Below are 24,512 nucleotides of genomic sequence, written 5' to 3' on the forward strand. Positions count from 1 at the left end.
GTCCGATCCCACAGAAGAGTAGTACTGTCACACAAATTGCTGAAAAAGTTCATGCTGGCAATGATAGAAAGGTGTCAGAACACCGCCGAAAGCCCCTACAACGGGCAAGTGAGCATCAGAGCTTGACCATGGCGCAATGGAAGAAGGTATATTCTGATGAATCACGTTTTCTTCTACATCATGTGGATGGTCGGGGTTAGGGCCCCACCTCGCAACTTACAGGGCTTAAAAGGATCTTCTGCTAATGTATTGGTGACAGATACCACAGGACACCTTCAGAAGTCTTGTGGAATCCATGCACCGATGGGTCAGAGCTGTTGTAGTGGCACGAGGAGGGAACTAAACAATATTAGTTATTATTGGGGGTTTTAGTGTTGTGGCTGATCGGTGTAGTTCGACGCAATTATTCCTGGGACACTATATTGTCCGACAAAAGTTAGCTACGATTCTATAGCGTGACTACCCTGGACTAACCTGGATTCAGCCTGATCTCAAATCGTTGCCAAATAGGCCTTGAAAATCACCTAATGTGGCCCTAGCTTTAGACGCGTAAGTAAAGAAGACTCACCAATGCCGCCACGTAGACTTTGTAGACGGGGTCGGCGCAGACCATGGAGAGGATGCTGCAGCAAGATTCAAGCACCCCGTCCCCGGAGGTCTTGTCGTAGCCCGGTCCACATGTGGTTGTCATTTCCTTATGTCCGGAACCGGGACTGAAACGCTCCCCATTAACGAGGAGCAGCGCCCCGCTGACATCATGTGAGAGACGGCGTAGGGCCATTTCCCTGATGTTCCAGTTCCGGGAAAAAAGGCACCCCACTAGTTCGACACCAAACACCTGCAGAGGGAGCCAGTGCGGCATACAATTTCTGACACATCAAAAATATTTCAGTTCCGCTTAAATATAATTATTATTTTCAGTTTGGTTTCAGCTTAAAGGATATGTTTATAGATGAAGATTCTCATTATGCTTCAATGCAGTCTGATGGGACAGACGTTTGTTAGGTGTCTTAGTGTATTTTTATTTACGTGTTTTAAACGATAATACAACATATAATTTCCCTTACGCACTTGGTTGTTTATTTTTTGGTTTCGGAGTAAAATAAAAAGTTAAATAAAAATGAGTAGAAATAAATACATCTAAATGCTCAATGTTTTCAATGTGTTATTGAGAGGAACAGGGACAAGCAGTGGACAGAGATCGCGGCGGCAAATTACACATGGACAGGGAGACATCCCTGAGAAGATCTAAGGTCTTCTAGAGGCTTTTTTCTCTCATCTCTGTCCATGATAAGTGAAATACGCAGACAGTCGCGCGATTATCACAGAATTTGCCACTGTTTTGCCTACCTTTATCCACGGTTCAGCCAGCTCACGGTATGACTTAGGGATCTGCTGAACGCTGAAGTGGGGCAGGGTGACATCTCCATCTTGAGGAGAAGCCCTTGAGCTGTTTTTCTGGGATGAGTAGGCATCATGTTGGAGACGGTTGTGACCTGATGATCCTTCGCTAGACATGGTGGACTCGTGACTGCAGACAGGACACCAAATGTAAATTAGTGGCACTTTTTATGAATGATTAGGAATTTTATCGATGTACTTTAAAGGAAGATTACATTTTTGGTGAAATTTGAAAATTTCACAATCAGATTAAAATCTTCAGATTCAGATGAGAAGGTCAATACCAATTTCATTTGTGTATGTGACTGAGATGTACTGAGATGTTTACGGGCTACATGCTGACCGTGTGTGATCAATGCAAGGCTCCAGGGGGAATCAGCTGGCCTAGCTCTTGATAAATTGGGGAAATACACTTTCAGTATCTCAAAAACTGAGTTTACACTTTCAAAACTATTTTTGACTATCCATCCGCTGGGCCCAGTGATTATTACCTGTAAAGTGGATGCAGCAGATAAATAAATGGTTATGCGTCTAAATAGTTCTAAACATAGAACTACTTGTCATAAAGACACAAGATATAAATACAAGTTAAATAACTCCACTTTTGAGGAGGGTGTACTTCCTTAATTTTACAAGGGCAAGAATAGTTCCTTTGCATCGCATTGAGTGAATACAGTCAGCACGTAGTGCATCGCTATCTCACTACTCGACACATAAAGTAGCTATTGACCTTCTCGTCTTAATCTGTGTATGATAGACAAAAAGGTAATTTCCTAAATGACTGGAGTATCCCTTTAAATCTAGATACACATTAATTTCACACAGATGTCAGCGGCTGTTTTTCCAGATAGATTTGATGAAAACAAAGCAGTGTAATGCAAGGAGATTTCACTGCATATATGTATTGAAGTATGTATATGTATGTGACAAATAAACCTTTTGAATCCTGAATCTTGACCCACTAGCATTAATGCTAAGAGCTAGTCATGGGAAGTGCTCTGTTGGCTGCAGAGACCACCACAAATATTTTAAAAGAAAGAGGAATCAATACCAACTGTCCGTGAAAAAACTGCAGATGAGGGAAATGTAAGCATTTAAAAATTGATTCTGCTGTGTGTTTCTTTGTTTGTTTGTGTGTTTGTGTGTGTGTGTGTGTGTGTCCGTGTCCACGTTAGGTTGACTGTCATGTAGGCTGCGGTGCGTGACCCACCCCGTGTTTCTCCAAACAAAACCGTAGATGTATTTAATTTATTTAATTAAATTTTCTGACGTTTCTGTAATTGAACTCTGCTCAAGTGGAGATAAAATGTAATGTGAAGGAAATGTAAGAAGATGACCTGTGAAAATCGTGAAACTTCCACTTGGCTCTGCACAGGGGGCAGATCAGGGTCTCCTGGTTTCTCAGACATTCCTCCGCCCCTTGGAGACAAGGAAGAAGTCATTAGTGGTCAGGTCGCCCACGAATCATCTCGTCAACAGTTAAATGTGAAAATAATTATTTTAATTTCAGTTCATTTTGGAATGTCCAGATTTCAACACACACATACACACTCACGTGTGTGTGTATGTGTTTATATACACAGTGGGGGAAATAATTATTTGATCCCTCACTGATTTTGTACGTTTTCCCACTGACAAAGAAATGAACGGTCTATCATTTTAGTGGTAATTTTTGGTAGGTTTATTATAACAAAATCCAGAAAATCTCATTAAATAAAAGATATAAATTATTTTGCATTTCACTGAGTAAAATAAGTATTTGATCCCTATCAAAACATGACTTAGTACTTAGTGGAGAAACCCTTGTTGGCAAGTACAGAGGTCAGACGTTTCTTGTAGTTGATTACCAGGTTTGCACACATCTCAGGAGAAATTTTGGACCACTCCTCTCCAAATCTTTAAGGTTTCGAGGCTGTCGCTTGGCAACTCGAAGCTTTAGCTCCCTCCACAGATTTTCTATAGGATTAAGGTCCGGAGACTGGCCAGGCCACTCCATGACCTTAATGTGCTTCTTCTTGAGCCACTCCTTTGTTGCCTTGGCTGTATGTTTTGGGTCATTGTCATGCTGGAAGACCCATCCACGACCCATTTTTAGTGTCCTGGCTGAGAGAAGGAGGTTGTCACCCAGGATTTCACGGTACATGGCCCCATCCATCTTTCCCTCAATGCGGTGAAGTCGACCTGTCCCCTTAGCAGAGAAACACCCCCAAAGCATAATGCTTCCACCTCCATGCTTGACGGTGGGGATGGTGTTCTTGGGGTCATAGTCAGAATTCCTCTTCCTCCAAACATGGCTAGTCGCATTGATACCAAAGAGGTCAAATTTGGTCTCATCTGACCACATCACCTTCTCCCAAGCATTCTCTGAATCATTCAGGTGTTCGTTGGCAAACTTCAGATGGGCCTGTACATTTTCCTTCTTGAGCAGGGGGACCTTACAGGCACTGCAGGATTTTAATCCATTACGGCGGAGTGTGTTACCAATGGTTTTCTTGGTGACTGTGGTCCCAGCTGCCAGGAGATCATGAACAATCTCCCCCTGTGTAGTTCTGGGCTGATCTCTCACTTTTCTCATGATCATTTATACCCCACGAGGTGAGATCTTGCTTGGACCCCCAGACCGAAGGAGATTGACCATCATTTTGTGTTTCTTCCATTCTTTGTTTCTTCCATCGAATTCCATTCGAATAGTCGCGCCAACAGTTGTCTCCTTCTTACCCAACTTCTTGTCAAATGGTCTTGTAGCCCATTCCGGTCTTGTGCAGGTCTACAATCTTGCCCCTGATGTTCTTAGACAGCTCTTTGGTCTTGCCCATGATGGAGAGGTTGGAGTCTTGATTGATTTATTCTGTGGACAGGTGTCTTTTATAAAAGGTAACAAGTTGAGACAGGTGTCTTTTATACAGGTAAAGAGTTGAGATTAGGAGTACTTCCTTAAAGCGAGGAGACTAATCTGTGGGAGCCAGAATTCTTTATGGTTAGTAGGGGATCAAATACATATTTAGCCCAATGAAATGCTAAATTATTTATATATTTTTTTTATGTGATCTTCTGGATTTCTTTTTGATATTCTGTCTCTTACTGATATAATAAACCAACCAAAAATTACCAGAACACAGAAGGGGGCCTTGCTGCTTGGACTCTGTGTCTGACTTGTCAAGCAACACTTTTTTGTTGTATAAAAATCTGTCAAATTATTTATAAGTTATTAGTAAGCTATTAACAGGTTTTATCAAATGTTTGAGAATATATCCATTGCATGTCTGTGTTCATTTAATAATCATACCACAAATAACAAATCACAACAAATAATCAGAAAACACTTTATTACAGAAACAGATCAATAATAACACAAAGATTGTGGGAATCCCCGGCAACCTCCTCTGGTTAATGGGACGAACCCACCGCTGCCGTCTCTGGATTCTCCCTCGGACCCATAGAGGATAATCGGCACCACCTCCCTCCTGTCAAAAGCAGCAATGTATTTTCAGATTATTACTCATTCCAGCAATAAAATACGTTCTATTTAAAGGTTATTATTAATTCCAGTGATAAAAGTGTTGCATTCAAGGCAGAAGCTGATGTGAAATATAAACAATAAATGCTAAACTCACAAACTAATGCAAATACGTTAAACAATAAACAAACAAACACTCCAAAAGAGATGAAAAGTAAATGATTGAAAACTAAAGCAAAGATTCACTTAATTCACTTACCAATTGAAAGTTGAGAAATTTCACAATTTAGAAGTTTAAAGTCTCGAAAATGCTGCTTACGCGAACACGCTGTAGACGGAGTGAAGACGGACCTGGGAGAAGTTGACGGACCGTCAAATGACGCGACGCTTTTGTGTTGCTGACACTGACGATGTCACTTCTGGTGTGGCCCAGGGGTTAGGGTTAATTGTCTATAAGGTTAGAGAGGTTTATGTTTCAGTATTAGTTTTGGTAGGTTATAAATGGTTGACTTTAGTGTGGCAATGGGGGGTGGGGGGCGTTAATCGCTGGCTTCTTCTAGACATGGCGCAGCTGTTCCGGATCCGTCTAATCAGCTTCATTAGTGCTGATTCATCGGACGCGGCTGGAAGAGGTTTTTTATGTGTTATTTTGTCTTGCAGTGGGGACTGCGTGGTGCAAGAGACGTGTCCCTGCGGATTAGATCACAAGGCACACAGACTCTGACTCTTAATCAATTGACATCAATTATTCCGACATTGCTTTATGTTCACGTTTTGGCCAGCAAGCCAATGCTTTATTAAAAACCCCGCCATGTCAGCACCTCACTGCCTGAAAGTCTCCATCTCCCTTTCTGAACCCGTGGGTAGAGCCTCCCACATTTAGGTATAAAGTTATAAATGGTAAAGTTTAGAAATGGTAAAGTTTAGGTATGGGCAGTGTTTTCTGTGGAATTTATGTCTTGGTGTGGTTGGGGAGAGTCCAAATTTCAGAAGGGTCTTTGGTCAGAGACTTTTCCCTCCATTCTAATATTCTTTTTTTAATGCATGTGAATCACAAAATAACAAACTAAGAGTAAATCAACTTTTTATGTTAAACACTCTCCCAGGTACAGCCTGAGTGTAGGAAGATATAACTTGTAGTGATTTTTGAAATGGACGAATTTAGTGATCTTAATTTCCATGACCAAATAATGCTAACCTTTTTATTCAACACAGCCTATACACTGTAATAGGCTTCCATTTCCTGAAGAAAGTGCCGGGAGTGCAGCATTTGAAGAGGATAAAATTAATTAAGTGTGTTATCGGTAAACTGTATGCGTCATTGAATGTGTTATCAATCTCCTTGTTTCTTTTATAATGCTTGCTATATGGAGTGAATTGGCTCTAATATATCTTTTGTACACTGGGTGCATTTTGAGGTAATCTTGCTCTAGCATACAGTTTTTATTAGTGATGGGTGGATGAAGGCTTCCAGTTTGTGCCAGTTAGACCATGGATATTTTTTTTACCGGGGGATTAAAATAACTAGTTGTTCCAAGTGGGCATGTACTTCAGTACCTACAGCCTTAAACTTCAGCTGGCTGTCATTCGAGAAAGAAAGGACCAAATGTGGATGACAGTATTGCGCATTTAGGCATAATATTTCTGTGATATATTATTAGAATGTTCAATAATATTTAAGGAGTTTTTTAAGATTTCTGTTCAGATGACAAGCATTTTGACAAGGCAGCGCTCCAAAACAAAACCTCCCCAACTGAATATAGGTTTGGTGGAGTTAAGGTCAAGTTAAGCATATGGAAGGGTGATAAATCCAGCTCCTGGCCACAAGTTAAAGACATCGCAATTTTTTTTTTTTTTTTTTTTTTTTTTTTTTTTTTTAAATCGGTCACGGTTCTAGGCTAGGCAGTCAGCAGGTCAGTCAGTTTAAGTTTCACAGCTATTCAAGATGGTGAAGTGCTGTGTTTGCGCAAACTCCAGCTTTAACCATAAAATTAAAAAGAAAATCAATAAAATAAAATAAATAACACAGCTGAGGCCATGGGTCACGTGCCTGCATAAGCACCAGAGAAGCAGGATGGAGGAGGAAGGGGCTGACAGGGGGTGAGTATTTACTCACAAAAAAAAACAAAAAACATATTTACAAAATTCAAAACAAAAAAAGTCCCATGCCAACGGAGACCACGGTAAAGTTAAAGAGAACAACAGAGAGATGTGTGTGACATGGCACATGTGCACAAGTTTTGTTGTGCTACATTCAAGCAGGAAACCAAGGAAAACAAATACATCTAAATCAAAAATAAAATAAAAACACACCCTGTCTATTTCAGGGGACGGAACGGAACCGCCTTTTAGTTATGTTAAGTTTTTCGTTTCATACAAGTAGGAAACTAACGGAAATAAATCTAAACCTAAAATAAAAACAAATATTGCATAAAAACGCTACATCATTTCTACTTGCCATTCACTGTAGTTCTAGCTCTGCCCCCCCCCCCCGTGACATCACATGCAGGTTTGTGGACAATGTCCGATTTTTAGGTGGACGTGGCAAATTGCATTTCAAAAAGGAGTCCTGTAATTCTAAGTTAAACTAATTTAAATACATTTTAAATCTCTTTAGACTCCATAGATTGCAAAACAGCCAGATAATTCCAAAAATATGTTACTGTAAATGTCAGCAGGATCAGGAGAACATTTTGAGTTAGGTTTCTCACAACCTGGTTCAATATTTCCAAAACACAAAAATAGAGACTATATAAAAGATGTTAAAACATGAGCTTTCATCGGGAAAGTAGTCAGGGGTAATATATAACGTGTTAGCTGACTAGGAAACAGGCTGAAACAACATTTGACACTGGTCAAACATGGTATGGTCCTTGAAGCACAATGAGTACTGAAAATAATTAATGCACCCAACATTTGCAAATTTTCATCAGTGTACAATTTCAATTTCAGATTTGTTTTCTACATGTATCCCACTTGAATGACATCCACTTACAAATGGACATGCAATGGTGGTGAAGTTTGTTCCTGCAGCCTTCCTCGCACACGGTCAGGCTCTCTTCGTCCAGCATGTCCAATAGGCAAATGGGACACATCTGCTCCTCATCCTTCAAACTACAAGGACAGAGCACGGAAGATTAGAAGTGAGAAACATGATGGGAAAAGCACAATAATTTATTCATAACTTGTTAGAGGATATGTTCGCTATATATATATTTTTTTTAATTATTATTATTTTTTTTTAACCCAGACCAAAATGTTGGTTTCCCTGATTTATGTGTGTTCATAGCACAACCTTGCTAAATGCTCTACTATTGGGAAGCATCTCACTGTGCTTGAATGCAGTCCAATCGGGCAAAACTCTGAAGAAATCATGTTAAATATACTTTTTGAAAGTGGAAGCACAAATTATACTCCCAGTGTCTAAGGGTATTGCAATTGCCAGTCCATCCAAAGCTTAACGTTGGCTATAGTAAGTTAGCATCTTGGATGCCAATCCATCTGAATGGGTGGCTAATTTTCCAGTATAAGATATAAAAAAACTGTTTGCCCAGTAACTGTCAGACTAAGTGGAGCAGGACTGTGGGTCTGCAATGCACTGTTGATAATGCAAACTATCAGTACATTACTTTTCATTGATATTTTTACAAGCCTATTTTTTCTGCCAAGTACATTTTGACAAAATGTTGATGCAAAGTTGAGCAGACAGATGGGTAGCATAAAAAAAAGTTTTCCCCAAAAGGAGGCTTAAACATTTGCCCCATTGGACTACATTCACACACAATGCGAAGCTGCAACAGATTGGTATGTTTCTCAATTTGTAGTATTGAGTGAGGTTGTACTATGAACAGTTATAAATAGCTGAAATAGGCATGGGTTGAAAATGGTCTATCCTTTCAAAAAATGTTTAAAGCTTCATCTTGTTTATATTACATACTTTATATATCTGTTGATGTAAATAGTTCTTTTATCATTTTCTTAAACCATGATTGCGAACATGTGCAGTATTCCCCCTACCCTCCACTAATGTTGAATATCCACCTGCAACTCCCCCACCAACAGTGAAATGGGAAAATGTATGTTAATAAAAGGCCTTCATAAAACAAAGGTTCAGTTTAGTATTGATTAGACTTCGCTGTTTTTTTTGAGAATTATCTGTGGCCTTGTCTATGGGTATTTTTAAAAACGTAGTTTTCTCTCTGTGTTTTGGCCTTTTGTCCACACCATAACGGCATTTGAGGTAACTGAAAACAAAGGTTTTTAAAAACGTTTACGTATGGCTAGTTCTGTTAGGTTTAATGTAGGTGTAGTTTCCTGTAAATATCCTGTATTTTTAACCTTTCTAAAAATAAAAAAGGTTGATGGGGCCACGATCTCTGCTGACCACTATGCGATCCACTGGCATGGATCGCTCTCTGTTTCTTCACACAAAACCAATAACAGCGACAGTTTTTAAAGTAGACGTATTTATTGTAATTGAATAAAAACAAAAGCTAGGGGAGGTTGAAACCAGGACAATCCCAGCAAACTGGGACATCTGGTCAATTACATGTTAACGTGTAACATTTTTAAGTCAACCTAGCGTTACTTCATCATTACACTGCTGTGCTGAGGCATGTAAATACACTGTGCCCAAAAGTTCTCAATCCACCTCTCCATCTGCGGTTCAAAATACGCCATGCTGTGTTGTTTTATTCCTCACTGAAGAACCCCATCAATGTGCATGCTCCCAATGTTCTTCTGTGGTGTTTGACATAACGTTTTAATTCAAATTTCTACAGCAACTTCAAGCTGTGGAATATTTAACAACAGCCTGAGAATGTCGAAAAAACTATAACATGTTAAAGCATAGGATAACATCCTTCATGGTCCCTTGTTCATATCTTCATTTGTTATACAGGTACTTCTCATTTAACAACTGAGTTCTGTTCCTAGGACCAGGTCGTTAAGCGAATTGGTCGATAAGCGAGGACCCGTGTTAATTCACGGTAAAGGAGCGTGGCAATTGCGAACGCTAGTGTAGTGAATACTGACAGACTGCAGGAACGACACTGAGGCTGAGAATGGTGATGCGCGATGAGGTTCTTGACGCTGAGACGCAGTGAACACAGTGCACATGCCGCGGTGTATTGTATGCAGCGCACAATACAGACAGGTCCGAGAGCTGGTCATAAGTCCGAACAGTCGTCAAACAGGTAGGTCGTTAAGTGAGGAGTACCTGTATAGTTGTATAGTAGTGTTAAATAAGTAGTAGTTAAATAAACCTAATTACCTTACTTAAAATATGGTTGTAGAAGAAACACTGCAATCTGAACTGAACTGAGTTTTTCCAGATCTCAACAGAGCCATGATCAGAGCCGTGGTTGTAGGAGGAGTTATCTGGAGTGTTTTGCGAACCATATCTCTCTACAATAACACAACACAATCTCTGTTTATTTAATGGAGGAACTTTAAACTGCACTTTACTTCTTCGCTTTTAAGATGACCGGGATTGACTAATGAGTGGCCTGCAGTATTACTTCACTCTGTCAATGGAGCCCGGTTGGTACAATTGGTAATAGGCCAGACAAGGAGCAAAAATCAGGACGGGTACCTCAGCATGGCACAGCTCATTTGAGAGTGGAAAAATCAAAACACAGCTAGTTCACAGTTTCCGGGGATTTCAGCATGCTAGAAAGTGTAAGTAAGTGTCTGCACGTTTGGTGAAGCGGACCTGTTCTCGTTGCTGGTCATGGTGTCACTGGATGTACTTGTGGTGTGGGAGTAGGACATGCGGGTGACAAACTTTTGGATGGTGTTGCGGGAGGGTGCCTTAATCCGAGAGCGGCGCCGGCTGTGATATTTCTGAAACAAGCTCTCCACCTGGACAAAGTTTGAAACCAACCGTCAGTCAAAGTCTGATTTAAGTGCTCCCACAAAGCTATGAATTTAATAGAAAATTTGGAGGGGCTCATACAGCACTTTTAACAAAGATAATGGAACGTAGACCAGTCAACATTTTTGAGAACGGCCACATTTCTCAAAGCATGATGTTTGATTTGACATGAAAAGCAACCATCAGGTTAAAATGTTTTATGAATTTACAATCATTGCTTGAAATAAACAAATAACTTTCAGCCGGTGATGTCAAGAAGGTTGTCTCACTGACTGCCAGCAGGTAGTAGCAGGGTGGTAGTTTGTTGGCAGGTCAGTCAGATTCACAGCTATTTAGGATGGTGAAGTACAGTGTTTTTGCAGATTGTAGAAACCCTAGCATTAACAATATAAAATAAAAACTATATAAATAACATAGCTGAGGCCATGTGGTTTAATTTACCCATACTGTACATTAAAGCAACACTATGTACATTTTTTACCTTAAAATAACTGCTTCAAAATCATTTTGATAGTACACTAACTTGTAATATAGAGAATGGCACCTCTTCCATTCCCACACAGCCCCCTCAAACACCTGTTCTTGCTCTATATAAGTTCTATGTTTGGGTTTGAAACCGTTTGAAAAGTGCGTTACGCTTTACAGCACTACATCACTTGCTTGATGTAATTACTGTTTATTTCGCTGACAAAAATGATTTAAAAAAAATTATGAATAATAAACCTGCCGGTCAAAATGTCTGGTAATAATGCTCATACAAAACGTAGGTGCCCCATGGAGTTTGTTTCACTCTCTGACTTGTACATGTGAGCCCATCTGCCAGGACAAGTACATCTAGTACCTACACGATCCCTGCGCCCTCTCCGGGGGAGCCATGGGGAGAGAGGCAGCGGGAAGCGGCGAGGTCCATGCAAGGGGTGCTGTAACCTAGGTGTACATTACATTTGTGTTCGTAACGTAGACTGCTATTGAAACGTGACAGATAATGTTAAAATTAGTCTGGTAAAAAAAATGATGTGCGGACACCGGACCGAATTTTACGATGGCAAAAATGTGCAATTGCACTTAGAAACTGTAGGGGTGCCAATTTCCAAATACCAAAAGTTACATTGCTGCTGAAATTCACCAGGTATGCCAACCTGAACGTTGCTCTATAATGAAAAGTTCATAACTTTGAATAACTTTGTTAGCCAATTCATTCAAATGTAATGCACATTTTTAACCATTCAAATACAAGATTAAAATTCAAGCATATTTGGAAGATTTCAAGAATTTGTATGAATTCAAACATTGTACGAACCCTGAACATTTAAAACTGATAATAACTATCAGTTATTTTAATTCTTACTGGCATGGAATAATGATTAACTATGGGTTACAACATACAACTAATAGAAAATCATTTCTTTAAAGCATTATTTTTCTGAAAACTTCTGAAACTAGCAATTCCCAGAACAGGAAACATGGTTAACTGACAGAATAAGAATAAGAATAAGATTGCAAATTATTAACAGAAATGGTACACCATTTAAAAAATGCTATGTGTTCTAGGTGTATGTGGTTACCTCAAAGTTCTTGAGTGTTTTTCTCCAGAGCAAAGGGTCCGAGGGCTCCAACTGAAACACCCTGAGCATGACGAAGAGGACGTGAATACAGAACACCCCCCGTCCACAGCTGCAGGTCTACAGATCGCAAAAGATACAATTTTATTGCTCCTAAGGAGAAATTCAGATAGTGTGGCCTTGAGAAAACTTTCAAAGAGTTGGTCAGGTGGGGGCCGGATGAAATTTTGTGGAGGCACACAAAGGGAATAGCATAGCAGAATTGTTGCATATAAATATTGAACTGAAAACAGAATAAAGGTCATTAAGCATCAGGCACAACCTGACCTTGCACATCAACAAAGATTTTTGGGATAGGGTTATTGGAGCAGGGTAAATTTTTCCAAAGTCTTGCCTCCAATATGCACACATCTAACTCAAGTCTCAGCACACTTGAAAATCATAGTCGACTCATGCAATGCAGGAGACGCAAGATGGGTTTGATGCATTAGGCAACGTTGGATCACAAAAGTTAAATTGATTGCTGTGTCATTTATCATTATGAGTCAGTTTGCTTTTCTATTTCATTGATTTTAATGCTTATTTTGAACCTCTTACATAACCGCTCCAACATGCTTGATGTTAATCTACTCTGATGCATGACTTGACCCCAAATGGAAATCATTAGATTTACCTTTTGTGAACTCAAAGAGGGACCTGAGGAACACCTGTGTCAAATTTCCAAATTCTACTTCTTTTACAATAAAGTAGAAAAGATGCCTATTTTGTCCACTTCCCACATCTACTAATTACTCCGGAATTTGATGGAAAACCAACAAAATACAGGCTGTGCTGGCAATGTGGGCAAATGAAGGTGGTTCAAAAACAGCCTGTTACGCCTTTGTTATCCCCCTCTATACAATAATGTCATGAACAGAACAAAAAATAAATAAATTTGCAATAAACTCTAAATCCAAGTCCTCCATTTCAAGGAGTTTTTTACTACTGGGAAATAAATGTTGCTCATACTTGATTTTTTGTATCATTAACATTTGATATTTTCCAGTAGAAATTATCACCGTCAACTCAGTGGTTGACATCCAGTTGCACTACCAGTCATTATCCTCATGCTGCTTGAGGACATCACATTCTGTACATTCCTGACTAGCCATGTTCACACTAGGGATGTAACAGTACACGGTATGTTATCAAACTGTTCTGTACGCACCCTACAGTTCAATACGCACACGTGAACTGCAGTATAAGGCTATCACGATAAAAGGCCACCGGACACATTGGTGCAGTGTACAGGCATGGCGTGCCATAAGTGCTGCTTCCGATTGAAGGCGTGCCGTAAGTGCTGCTTCCTATTGAATCCAGAGTTGCAGCTGGCCACATCGGCTGTGTGGGGAGCAGCTCGGAACCGTGCCGCATTTCTCTATTTTTGTACGAGAGGTTTATTTCTTTTTTCATCTGTACGCGGCTACGCAAGCCTTTAATAGAAACACAATATAAAAGTACAAAGAAATATTTTTGTAAACGGTGCAATCAAGGTGTCCATTCTGAAAACCCTGTGGGATGGGCGTGTCCTTAAGAGAGAGAGTCAGGGAGAAAGTGTCCCCATTACGTTTGGTTTCGTTCTATGCGCACTTGCTTTGTTCCATAAGGAGACGTAAGACAAAATAAAAAAACACTGTTCTGGTGTGCCTATAACGGGCACCCCATCGCTGGGGGGTGCATCATCGGTACCGTCGGAAAGGCACACAGGTGCACCCCGATCACTCCCTCTCTGCCTCGCAGTCTCCTCGGCGGCCACCTATATCACCAATCGGCCCTGCTAGTTATTTTACACCTTTTAACTGGAAAAAAAATATATATTAAAAAAAATATATATATATATATATATATATATATATATATATATATACAGTGGGGCAAAAAAGTATTTAGTCAGCCACCAATTGTGCAAGTTCTCCCACTTAAAAAGAAGAGAGAGGCCTGTAATTTTCATCAAAGGTACACTTCAACTATGAGAGACAGAATGGGGGGAAAGAATCCAGGAAATCACATTGTAGGATTTTTAATGAATTAATTGGTAAATTCCACGGTAAAATAAGTATTTGGTCACCTACAAATAAGCAAGATTTCTGGCTTTCACAGACCTGTAACTTTTTCTCAAGAGGCTCCTCTGTCCTCCACTCGTTACCTGTATTAATGGCACCTGTTTGAACTCGTTATCAGTATAAAAGACACCTGTCCACAACCTCAAACAGTCACACTCCAAACTCCACTATGGCCAAGACCAAAGAGCTGTCAAAGGACACCAGAAACAAAATTGTAGACCTGCACCAGGCTGGGAAGGCTGAATCTGCAATAGGTCAGCAGCTTGTTGTGAAGAAATCAACTGTGGGAGCAATTATTAGAAAATGGAAGACATACAAGACCACTGATAATCTCCCTCGATCTGGGGCTCCAAGCAAGATCTCACCCCGTGGGGTCAAAATGATCACAAGAACGGTGAGCAAACATCCCAGAACCACACGGGGGGACCTAGTGAATGACCTGCGGAGAGCTGGGACCAAAGTAAAAAACACTATCAGTAACACACTACGCCGCCAGGGACTCAAATCCTGCAGTGCCAGACGTGTCCCCATGCTTAAGCCAGTACATGTCTAGGCCCGTCTGAAGTTTGCTAGAGAGCATTTGGATGATCCAGAAGAGGATTGGGAGAATGTCATATGGTCAGATGAAACCAAAATAGAACTTTTTGGTAAAAACTCAACTTGTCGTGTTTGGAGGAGAAAGAAAGCTGAGTTGCATCCAAAGAACACCATACCTACTGTGAAGCATGGGGGTTGAAACATCATGCTTTGGGGCTGTTTTTCTGCAAAGGGACCAGGACGACTGATCCGTGTAAAGGAAAGAATGAATGGGGCCATGTATCGTGAGATTTTGAGTGAAAACCTCCTTCCATTAGCAAAGGCATTGAAGATGAAACGTGGCTGGGTCTTTCAGCATGATAATGATCCCAAACACACCGCCCAGGCAATGAAGGAGTGGCTTCGTAAGAAGCATTTCAAGGTCCTGGAGTGGCCTAGCCAGTCTCCAGATCTCAACCCCATAGAAAATCTTTGGAGGGAGCTGAAAGTCCGTGTTGCCCAGCGACAGCCCCAAAACATCACTGCTCTAGAGGAGATCTGCATGGAGGAATGGGCCAAAATACCAGCAACAGTGTGTGAAAACCTTGTGAAGACTTACAGAAAACGTTTGACCTCTGTCATTGCAAACAAAGGGTATATAACAAAGTATTGAGATTAACTTTTGTTATTGACCAAATACTTATTTTCCACCATAATTTGCAAATAAATTCTTTAAAAATCAGACAATGTGATTTTCTGTATTTTTTCCCGAATTTTGTCTCTCATAGTTGAGGTATACCTATGATGAAAATAACAGGCCTCTCTCATCTTTTTAAGTGGGAGAACTTGCACAATTGGTGGCAGACTAAATACTTTTTTGCCCCAGTGTGTGTGTGTGTGTGTGTGTATATATATATATATATATATATATATATATATATATATATATATATATATATATATATATATATATATATATATATATATATATATATATATATATATATATATATATATCAGGGGATGGTAGCTCAGGAGGTAGAGCTGGTGGTCTAGTGATCCAAAGGTTGCTGGTTCGATCCCAGGCTCCTCCTGCTAGCATGCTGTAGTGTCCTTGAGCAAGACACTTAACCCCTAATTGCTCCTGATGGCTGCGTCCGTCAGTGTTTGAACAATTGTAAGTCGCTTTGGATAAAAGCGTCTGCTAAATGTAATGTAAAATGTAATATATATATATATACACACACAGACACAGACACACACACTACTCACAAAAAGTTAGGGAAGTTATTTGGCTTTTGGGTGAAATTAATGGAAAACGTAAAAAGTTCAGGCCACAGTGATATTATATCATGAAAGTAGGGCATTTAAGTAGAAGCATGCAATGGTGATTTCCTCATCTCAAACAATTGATTGAAACAAAACCCAACAACAGTGGTGGGTATACCACAACAAAAAATGTCAATGTCTCAATAACTTGTCATGTGCCCTTGAGCATTTACAGCTTGACAACGACGTCTCATGCTGTTCACAAGTCGACTTATTGTCTGCTGAGGCATGGCACCCCAGTCTTCTTGAAGGGCAGTCCTCAGGTCATTGAGGTTCTGGGGTACAAAGTTACGAGCCTCTACATGGCAACTCAGCTGATCCCATAGGTTTTCTATGGGATTCAGGTCTGGAGAAAGTGCAGGCCACTCCATTTGAGGTACCCCAGTCTCCAGCAGCTGTTCCCTAATGATGCGACCTTGATGAGCTGGAGCATTGTCGTCCATGAAGATGAAATAAGGCCTGTGTTGTTCATGCAGGGGCACAATGACTGGATTAATGTTGTTATTCAGGTAGTATGGGCTTGTCACTGTACCATTCACAAAGTGTAGGGCAGTTCTGTATTGCCTAGACACACCTGCCCACACTGTAACACCACCACTACCAAAGGCTCATCTGGCGACAGCAGTGGCTGATTCATAGCGCTCTCCTTGACGTCTCCAACATCGTTGGCGGCCATCATATCTGCTCAACGTGAATCGTCTTTCATCAGAGAACAGCACTGAGGACCACTGGTGCCTCGTCCAGCCTAAATGCTCCCTGGCCCGTGCAAGACGATGATTATTTAGACCTACTTGCCTTATATATTTTGTTTTTGATTTGATCAAAATTGTATTTAACTGAACTGTTAAAGCATATGCACTTGTTACTAATTGTTCACAAACGGAAATTATTTGATTTCAATATTTGTTTTTAAAATGGTGTTAACTGTAACTTAATAAAAAATATTATACGTCTACATGACATGATGTCATTCTCTACACTGCGTTCCAAATTATTATGCAAACTATATTTTTCTCTGATTTTCCTAAATAGTCGATGCAAATGACAGTCAGTATAATTTTCAAGTATCAACCGTTAGGGTATAATTTGAATTATTGAACAAACCTCCCAATCATAACAGTATTTTTTTCAAAAAAAAAAAATAAATAAACTCAATGCACTGTTCCAAAATTATTATGCACAACAGAGTTTCAAAACATTTTATAGGTTGTTAAGAACTGAAAATGGTAATTTGTTGAATTTGCAGCATTAGGAGGTCATTTTTACTGAAATCAAAAGCTATTTCAATCAAAAACATCTAAACAGGCCAAGTTACATGTTAACATAGGACCCCTTCTTTGATATCACCTTTACAATTCTTGCATCCATTGAACTTGTGAGTTTTTGGAGAGTTTCTGCTTGAATTTCTTTGCAGGATGTCAGAATAGCCTCCCAGAGCTGCTGTTTTGATGCAAACTGCCTCCCACCCTGGTAGATCTTTTGCTTGAGGATGCTCCAAAGGTTCTCAATAGGGTTGAGGTCAGGGGAGGGCCACACCATGAGTTTCTCTCCTTTTATGCCCATAGCAGCCAATGACACGGAGGTATTCTTTGCAGCATGAGATGGTGCATTGTCATTCATGAAGATGATTTTGCTACGGAAGGCACGGTTCTTCTTTCTGTACCATGGAAGAAAGTGGTCAGTCAGAAACTCTATATACTTTGCCGAGGTCATTTTCACACCTTCAGGGACCCTAAAGCAGCCTACCACCTCTCTCCCCATGATTCCGGCCCAAAACATGACTCCGCCACCTCCTTTCTGAAGTCGCAGCCTTGTTGGGACATGGTGGCCATCCACCAACCATCCACTACTCCATCCATCTGGACAAGACTGTTTGAAAATTAGTCTTCATGTATTTCTGGGCCCACTGCAACCGTTTCTTCCTGTGAGCATTGGTTAGCGGTGGCCGAATAGTAGGTTTATGCACAACTGCAAGCCTCTGGAGGATCCTACACCTTGAGGTTTGCGGGACTCTAGAGGCACCAGCAGCTTCAAATACCTGTTTTCTGCTTTGTAATGGCATTTTAGCAGCTGCCCTCTTAATCCGATGAATTTGTCTGCCAGAAACCTTCCTCATTATGCTTTTATCTGCACAAACCTGTCTGTGCTCTGAATCAGCCACAAATCTCTTCACAGTACGATGATCACGCTTAAGTTTTTGTAAAATATCTAATGTTTTCATACCTTGTCCAAGGCACTGCACGATTTAACACTTTTCTGCAGCAGAGAGATCCTTTTTATTTCCTATATTGCTTGAAACCTGTGGCCTGCTTAATAATGTGGAACGTCCTTCTTCAAGTAGTTTTGCTTTAATTGGGCTCAGCTGGCAAACTAATTATCACAGGTGTCGGAGATTCGTTTCAGTGATCCAAAGAGCCCTGAGACACAATACCATCCAGGAGTTTAATTGAAAAACAAAAAATTTATGTTTATGATACTTAAATCCAATTTGCATAATAATTTGGAACACGGTGTATATAGCCTGTTTATGAATTGTTTTTAAGCTCAATTAACACAGATAATATTTGAATGGAATCTCTCCCATTTGTGTGTAAAATTGAAATCTCCCAGGACACCTTGACCGGCACCAATTTTTTCTAACGGATAAGGGTAGGGTTAGGCCCCTAGGGCCCTTGCCCCATACCCTTTTAATCAGGCGGGTTTTTTTTTTTTTTTTAAGCGTGAATGGGTATCGAGGTCACCGATTGTCCGGGCAGGATGTATCATGTATTGCACTGTGCGCACAGCGGCTCCGCTCTGCTGCTCCATTTGCCCAGAGTGGCAAAATGCCGAGAACCGGAGCTAGGTGCCTTTTCTTTTTTTTTGAGCACCTGCCCCTCACAGTCTCTGTACGGGGCTGTAGAGTAGGGAAGTAAGATCCGATCACCAGTGGTTACTGGACAGCTCTGAGCGGACAGCATACATGTATGAACATATGTACTGTATAGGTATGTGACAAATAAACCTCTTGAATCTTGAAACTTGAGGGGGAGAGCCTCTGCCCTCTCTCCCCCTCCCTGCTCCAGTTTCAGGACACGGTAAACTGCACTTATACCGTTTCAATGCTCGGATCATTCCTGGCGGATAAAAAACATAACAAAATGTCTGTCATCAACGCCGATAGATGATTTAATTGTAAATCTGCCCAAGCCTAGTTAAACTGTCAGATATTTGTTAACATGTGAAAAGTATATGAAAAGTAATTAAGGACAAATAAAAAAAATCTCTTAAATAGACCTGATCTAATTTTTTTTTCTTTTACAAAAATAAGAATAATTGAGAATAAGAAATATTGCCCTGGATCTATCATTCCGACCATGGTATGACATGCTCTATTAGGTGAAATATTGTAGTATGAAAACACTGCACACAAGGGTTGCCACGGTTACTGGTGTCACACAGTGTTCATTACTTGCCCACCGCCTCCACCGTTGTTTTTTTTTTTAATAGAAATAAAACAAGTTTGTTTATTTTCACGTGTCCACGTTCATCGAATAAAACAGTTACATGTGTTCAATACTCAGTCGGACACTACAAAACTGAAAGTGGCTGTTTCGTGCATCCGCAGCAGAGTCGCAGCACAGACTGCATAGTCACATTTCACTTATCACGGGAGGAGAGGAGACGAGAGAAAGAAGGCTCTGGAAGACCTTAGATCGGTTCTAGATCGGGACCTGTCTCCCTCTCCATGCATGATTTGCGGCCGCCATGTCTGTTCTCTGCTCGTACCGTTCCGTTCCTCTCAATAACACATTGAGAACATTGTGACTTTATTTTGGATATCTTTTATTTGACTCTGTTATATGCAACACTGTGCATAACGGGGCCAACCTCCCCAACTGAAAACACTGTTTTTAGTTGTTTTATTTGGAGGAACAGGGCATGGCGATCATGGTACACGGAGAGCCGGACACGAACACTATATAAAAAAAATATATATGTATATTATATAAAATATATAATATAAAAATATATTCATAGCTGCTTTCTTACATGCACTGTAAACCTTCAATTATCCGGACATTACCCTGATAAGATGTATGTGTGAACAAGAATGTCAGAATAATTTTAGCCAGACATTACCCGGATAAGATGTATGTGTGAACAAGAATGTCCGAATCATTTCAGCCAGACATTACCCGGACTTTACCCAGCCTAGTACAAAGCCTGGGTAATGTCTGATTGAGCGGTATGTGTGAACAGAGCAGGCAATTGTCTGGATCATTCACATCGAGCAAGAGGGCGTGTGCTGATGACATCTCTATCATGCGCCAGTTATTTACCTTTGTCATCGTGCACGGAGCGTAGCTGCTGCGTACTCCTTTCTGCTTTTTTTATTATTCCTTTCCACTGTCTCATTTATATTGTAGATATGTCCAAATACATGGCCCAACTACTGATAAGCCTGTAGCCTCGTCTACCATCTTGGGTGTGTTGCAAAACTCTGCAGCGTCATTGTGTCATATCCTGCCTCCTGCATGCTCTATCCAGGTTCTGCCCCTCGTCTAAACCAAACTGATTATTTCTATGTCGTGCAAATGCGTCTGACATGGACAATCTCCATTTTTTTGCATGTATGAAAGGTTAAGTCCGGACAATGTCCGGATAATTAGTTCGGAACATTATCCGGACATTGTCCGGAATGCATCTGTGAAAGCAGCTTATTATTCTCCAATAAAAAAAGTATCCCTGTGAATTTTGTAAGCTTCTATCTGTTACCTATTATTGTAATGCACACTAACTGACAAAATAAATAAAAAACGACTGCTTGAAGATTGCTGGAAAAATCTCAGCCGACTGACTGATGATTAGACTCATCGACTTTCAGGGGGCAGCCCTAGCATTGTTGTCATTAACCCGCAAAGTGCTGAAAGGAAGTGGAAGTGGTCCAAGAAACCATCCTTATTTTTACTTGCATACTGTAAAAATAGTGCGCTGGACGATTGTACAAACACGCAATATGTTGGACGCCATTTCAGATGTAGGGACTATTTTAATGTCAGTTGGGCAGCTAAAACATTCTCTTTGGCAATTGCATGATCCGTTTCCATACCTGAGGGCCAATGAAAACCCTGTACTTGTTGTCGGGGCTGTCTCCGCCTATCAGAAACGAGTTGGGTCCTATCTGTTGAAGCAGGTAGAGGCGAGCCCTCATGACCTTGTTGACACGGCGGCTGGTTTCCTCAGGGCTATAGGGAGAGAAGCCATCGGGCGAGGGTGCCCTCCGGGGAGGGGTGACTCTGCCGCTTTGAAACTATAGAAAAACAAATTTTAAAAAGTCACAAATTACATAGTTTACTGAATTTTGAAAAAGGTACATTTTTCCAGAGATGTACACGTCAACAAATCAAGAAAATGTTTATTTGACATTTTACAACATTCAACAGATGGTCTGAATGTTTTCGTGCCTCACAAAGTTGTAGTTGTCAAAATAGGAAACCAAATTTAAAGAGCCTCAAACTGTTCTGTCATCCTAAAGTACGTCCGAAAGCAGCTGTGGTAGAATTTCAGCTGTTGTACCCAACTGTCCATGTTTTCAACTAAAGATCCGTACAGCAAATAACAACATCATTATAAGTTGAATAGCATCTGTTGAAGCCAGGATCAGAGTGTGTCCTTGAATAGAATGAAAGAATGACCAGAGCCTGATGCATACAGTTCGCATACAGTTCCCACACAGCACCTGGATTTTTCATCAAGATGCCATTATGAATTATCACTATGCCATATTTTTTACAATCTTTTGATTTGTAGTAATTTTGTTTTGGAGGTTACTGTTTTTCAACTACAATTTTCAGGTTATTCTTTGGATAGCTGGGCGTACGGTCTGACAGCCCATTGCATGGAAGGCTCGTTCTTTCCTTCCTTTAGTTTAATTTGGCTGGGACCGATAAGAAAGTTTTATTTTTTTCTTTCATATTTCTTTGGTAAAACTTGTACTTTCATTCCATTCCTTTTTGCATTCAGCTGCAAGATCTTCAGCATCACAACAAAGAACAGCTCAAAGACATCAGGCAAGACACTAAGAAAGCCAATGAAAAGGTAAGCTGAGGCTTGGAAAAGAACCAAAAAGCAGAGGAGAGACTACAGCCCAAGGAGGATGTCGTGATTGAGAGGTTGACACGAAAAGTCTAGTTCGAGAAGAGAGTAACTGACCAGGAGGGGTGCTCAAGGCATGAAAACAAGAAATTCTTTAACTAACGTAGCAAAAGAAAGGTTTCCTCTGGCAGAAAAAAAGTGTCAACAAGGACCGCGACTCTGCTCCGGAGGGCGGCAGAAAGTGCGAAGGAACTTGTTGATGCAAAGACCTTTTTAGAGAAAAGCTTTTAAACTGGTTCCAAACTGCATTCCTAGCCATGCTGGATGTTTTCTACCAGGACAAGATCTGATTGTACGACTCGGCAGAGGAGGAAACAGAGGATATGGGGCAGAGTGGATGCAGAGTTCAAGTCATCAGATCCCCGGAGACTGATGGACCAGTGTCAGTAGATAAAGTGACAAAAGAGTGACAGAGGAGGCGGCCAGGGGCAGGGAGGACGAGGGCCGAGCCTACCAACAGAGAGAAACAGCAAACATTTCGATTACTATTACTATTAAAGGCTCCAGTATACTTCATGCGCGATCAAAAACGAATGACTTTGCGACTGCCAGTGTGCGAAGCGTTTCAATCAAAGGCCAGCATACTCGGTGTGACCGGCTCCACACCAGGGGGAGGAACAGGGCTCAGTCGAGATGGGAGGAGACGAGAGAAAAAATGTAAATAATGGCATACTGTATAAGGTGCAGTGAAAACCAAAACAAACAGTCGATGTTGACGGTGATAATGGAACATCTCACGATGGAGGAGGGGGAAGATGATTTGTTGAAGGCTAAGCAAATCAAGAAGAAAAGGAAAAGGAGATGGTATGTTGGCCCCCTAAACCATACAAGAAGACGGGTGGGGTGTTTTCCCTTTTGGATTGTGGATAAGGATGCTGCCAGGATGTAGATGTGTTAATTCCCAGATGTTGGGGAGTATTGCAGTTTTTAATTGAATTTGAGGATTTACAGTGGTATCCATCCAACACATGCAATTTCCTGCAATTAAGAAATACCAATTGAACAACAAATTAAGAAGACCAAAACTCAACTCACTGGTATCGGGGACACCCTCTTCCTGTGTACACTGGGTGACTTGGGCTTCGCGTAAGATTTCACAGAGGAACACGGAACTGGGGACGTGGAGGAAGAACTGCAGTGGCTGTGGCCTTGGGGTGAAGAGTTGGCCTGGGTGTCTGATCCTGCTTCAGCGCCCTGCTGCTCCGCTTCTACCTCGACTATATGCAGCGGAATAGGCTTTACCACCTATGCAGATGGAAAACATGGGACGTAATTAAAAGCTTTGTCATTTAAATCTTGTAACACAAGAGCTAGTTTCCATTATCTATTTGTTAAGTGGAATTAGAATCTATTTTCCTGGCGAGCTACGACACACTAGTGTTTTCAGTACACTGGTCTCAGTCTCTTAGTTATTGTTTGTGTTTTTCTTTCATTCAACTTATTTATGTGACTTATGAGTGACACATTGGCACTCTATTTTTCTAAACAGAATTACACTTCATTTATATACAAGAACAAAGAAATTATGCAAATTGATTTGGAAACCCCATTAAAATCTCCCATTGATACTCCAAATCATGATGCCAAGAGCAATTTATATTTGCATGCAAACAACATGTAGGAAATGAATGAGTTTGTGTAGAGGTGTTCGCTTGCCATACCACAGGGCCTTTCCGGTTGCGTCTTTCAATCCATTCGTGCTTCCAGGTGGGCATACATGTTGCCTTGAGTTTTTCCCGGATCATGCGCTCCTCTGGTCTGTCCTCAAACTTCTGCAGCCCTCTTGGGGATTCTCGGTTCTCCATATCACGCCTTGAAATAGCAGAAGAATTCCTTTCCATGTCCCTGCAAAGGAGGGGGTACCAATTCAAAATTAATACCATTGGTTCACAAGGTCAGAAACATCATCACACCATCTATTCCTACCTCACGATTCACTGCATATCATGCAGTGTTACTTTTCTGCAGCAGTTCATATCCATCGGAGAAAAATTGTATGAAAAATAAATTGTATGCATTGTGACCAGTGTTGGGCTCATTACGCAAAAAAGTAATGTATTACTCATTACTCTTTTCAAAAGTAATGTTATGACTTTACTTATTATATTAATGCATTACACTACTTGTTATAT

At 40.6% G+C, this 24,512-nt stretch overlaps 1 protein-coding gene across 1 annotated transcript in view; it reads right to left on the minus strand.

Moving 5' to 3' along the window:
- Positions 1-24,512, minus strand: part of map3k1 (mitogen-activated protein kinase kinase kinase 1, E3 ubiquitin protein ligase) — a 93,020-nt gene that overhangs the window by 41,052 nt on the left and 27,456 nt on the right. The window contains exons 2-10 of the mRNA XM_080018327.1: positions 24,042-24,225; positions 23,416-23,625; positions 21,335-21,535; positions 12,299-12,415; positions 10,572-10,720; positions 7,854-7,972; positions 2,739-2,820; positions 1,351-1,531; positions 569-838 (exon numbers count right to left, since the gene is read on the minus strand). Of these exons, the coding sequence (XP_079874453.1) occupies positions 569-838; positions 1,351-1,531; positions 2,739-2,820; positions 7,854-7,972; positions 10,572-10,720; positions 12,299-12,415; positions 21,335-21,535; positions 23,416-23,625; positions 24,042-24,225 (1,513 nt within the window). The remainder of the gene's footprint in view (positions 1-568; positions 839-1,350; positions 1,532-2,738; positions 2,821-7,853; positions 7,973-10,571; positions 10,721-12,298; positions 12,416-21,334; positions 21,536-23,415; positions 23,626-24,041; positions 24,226-24,512) is intronic.

Source organism: Zeus faber (genome assembly GCF_960531495.2).
Source record: "Zeus faber genome assembly, chromosome: 17".
NCBI classification, from domain to species: Eukaryota; Metazoa; Chordata; class Actinopteri; order Zeiformes; family Zeidae; genus Zeus; species Zeus faber.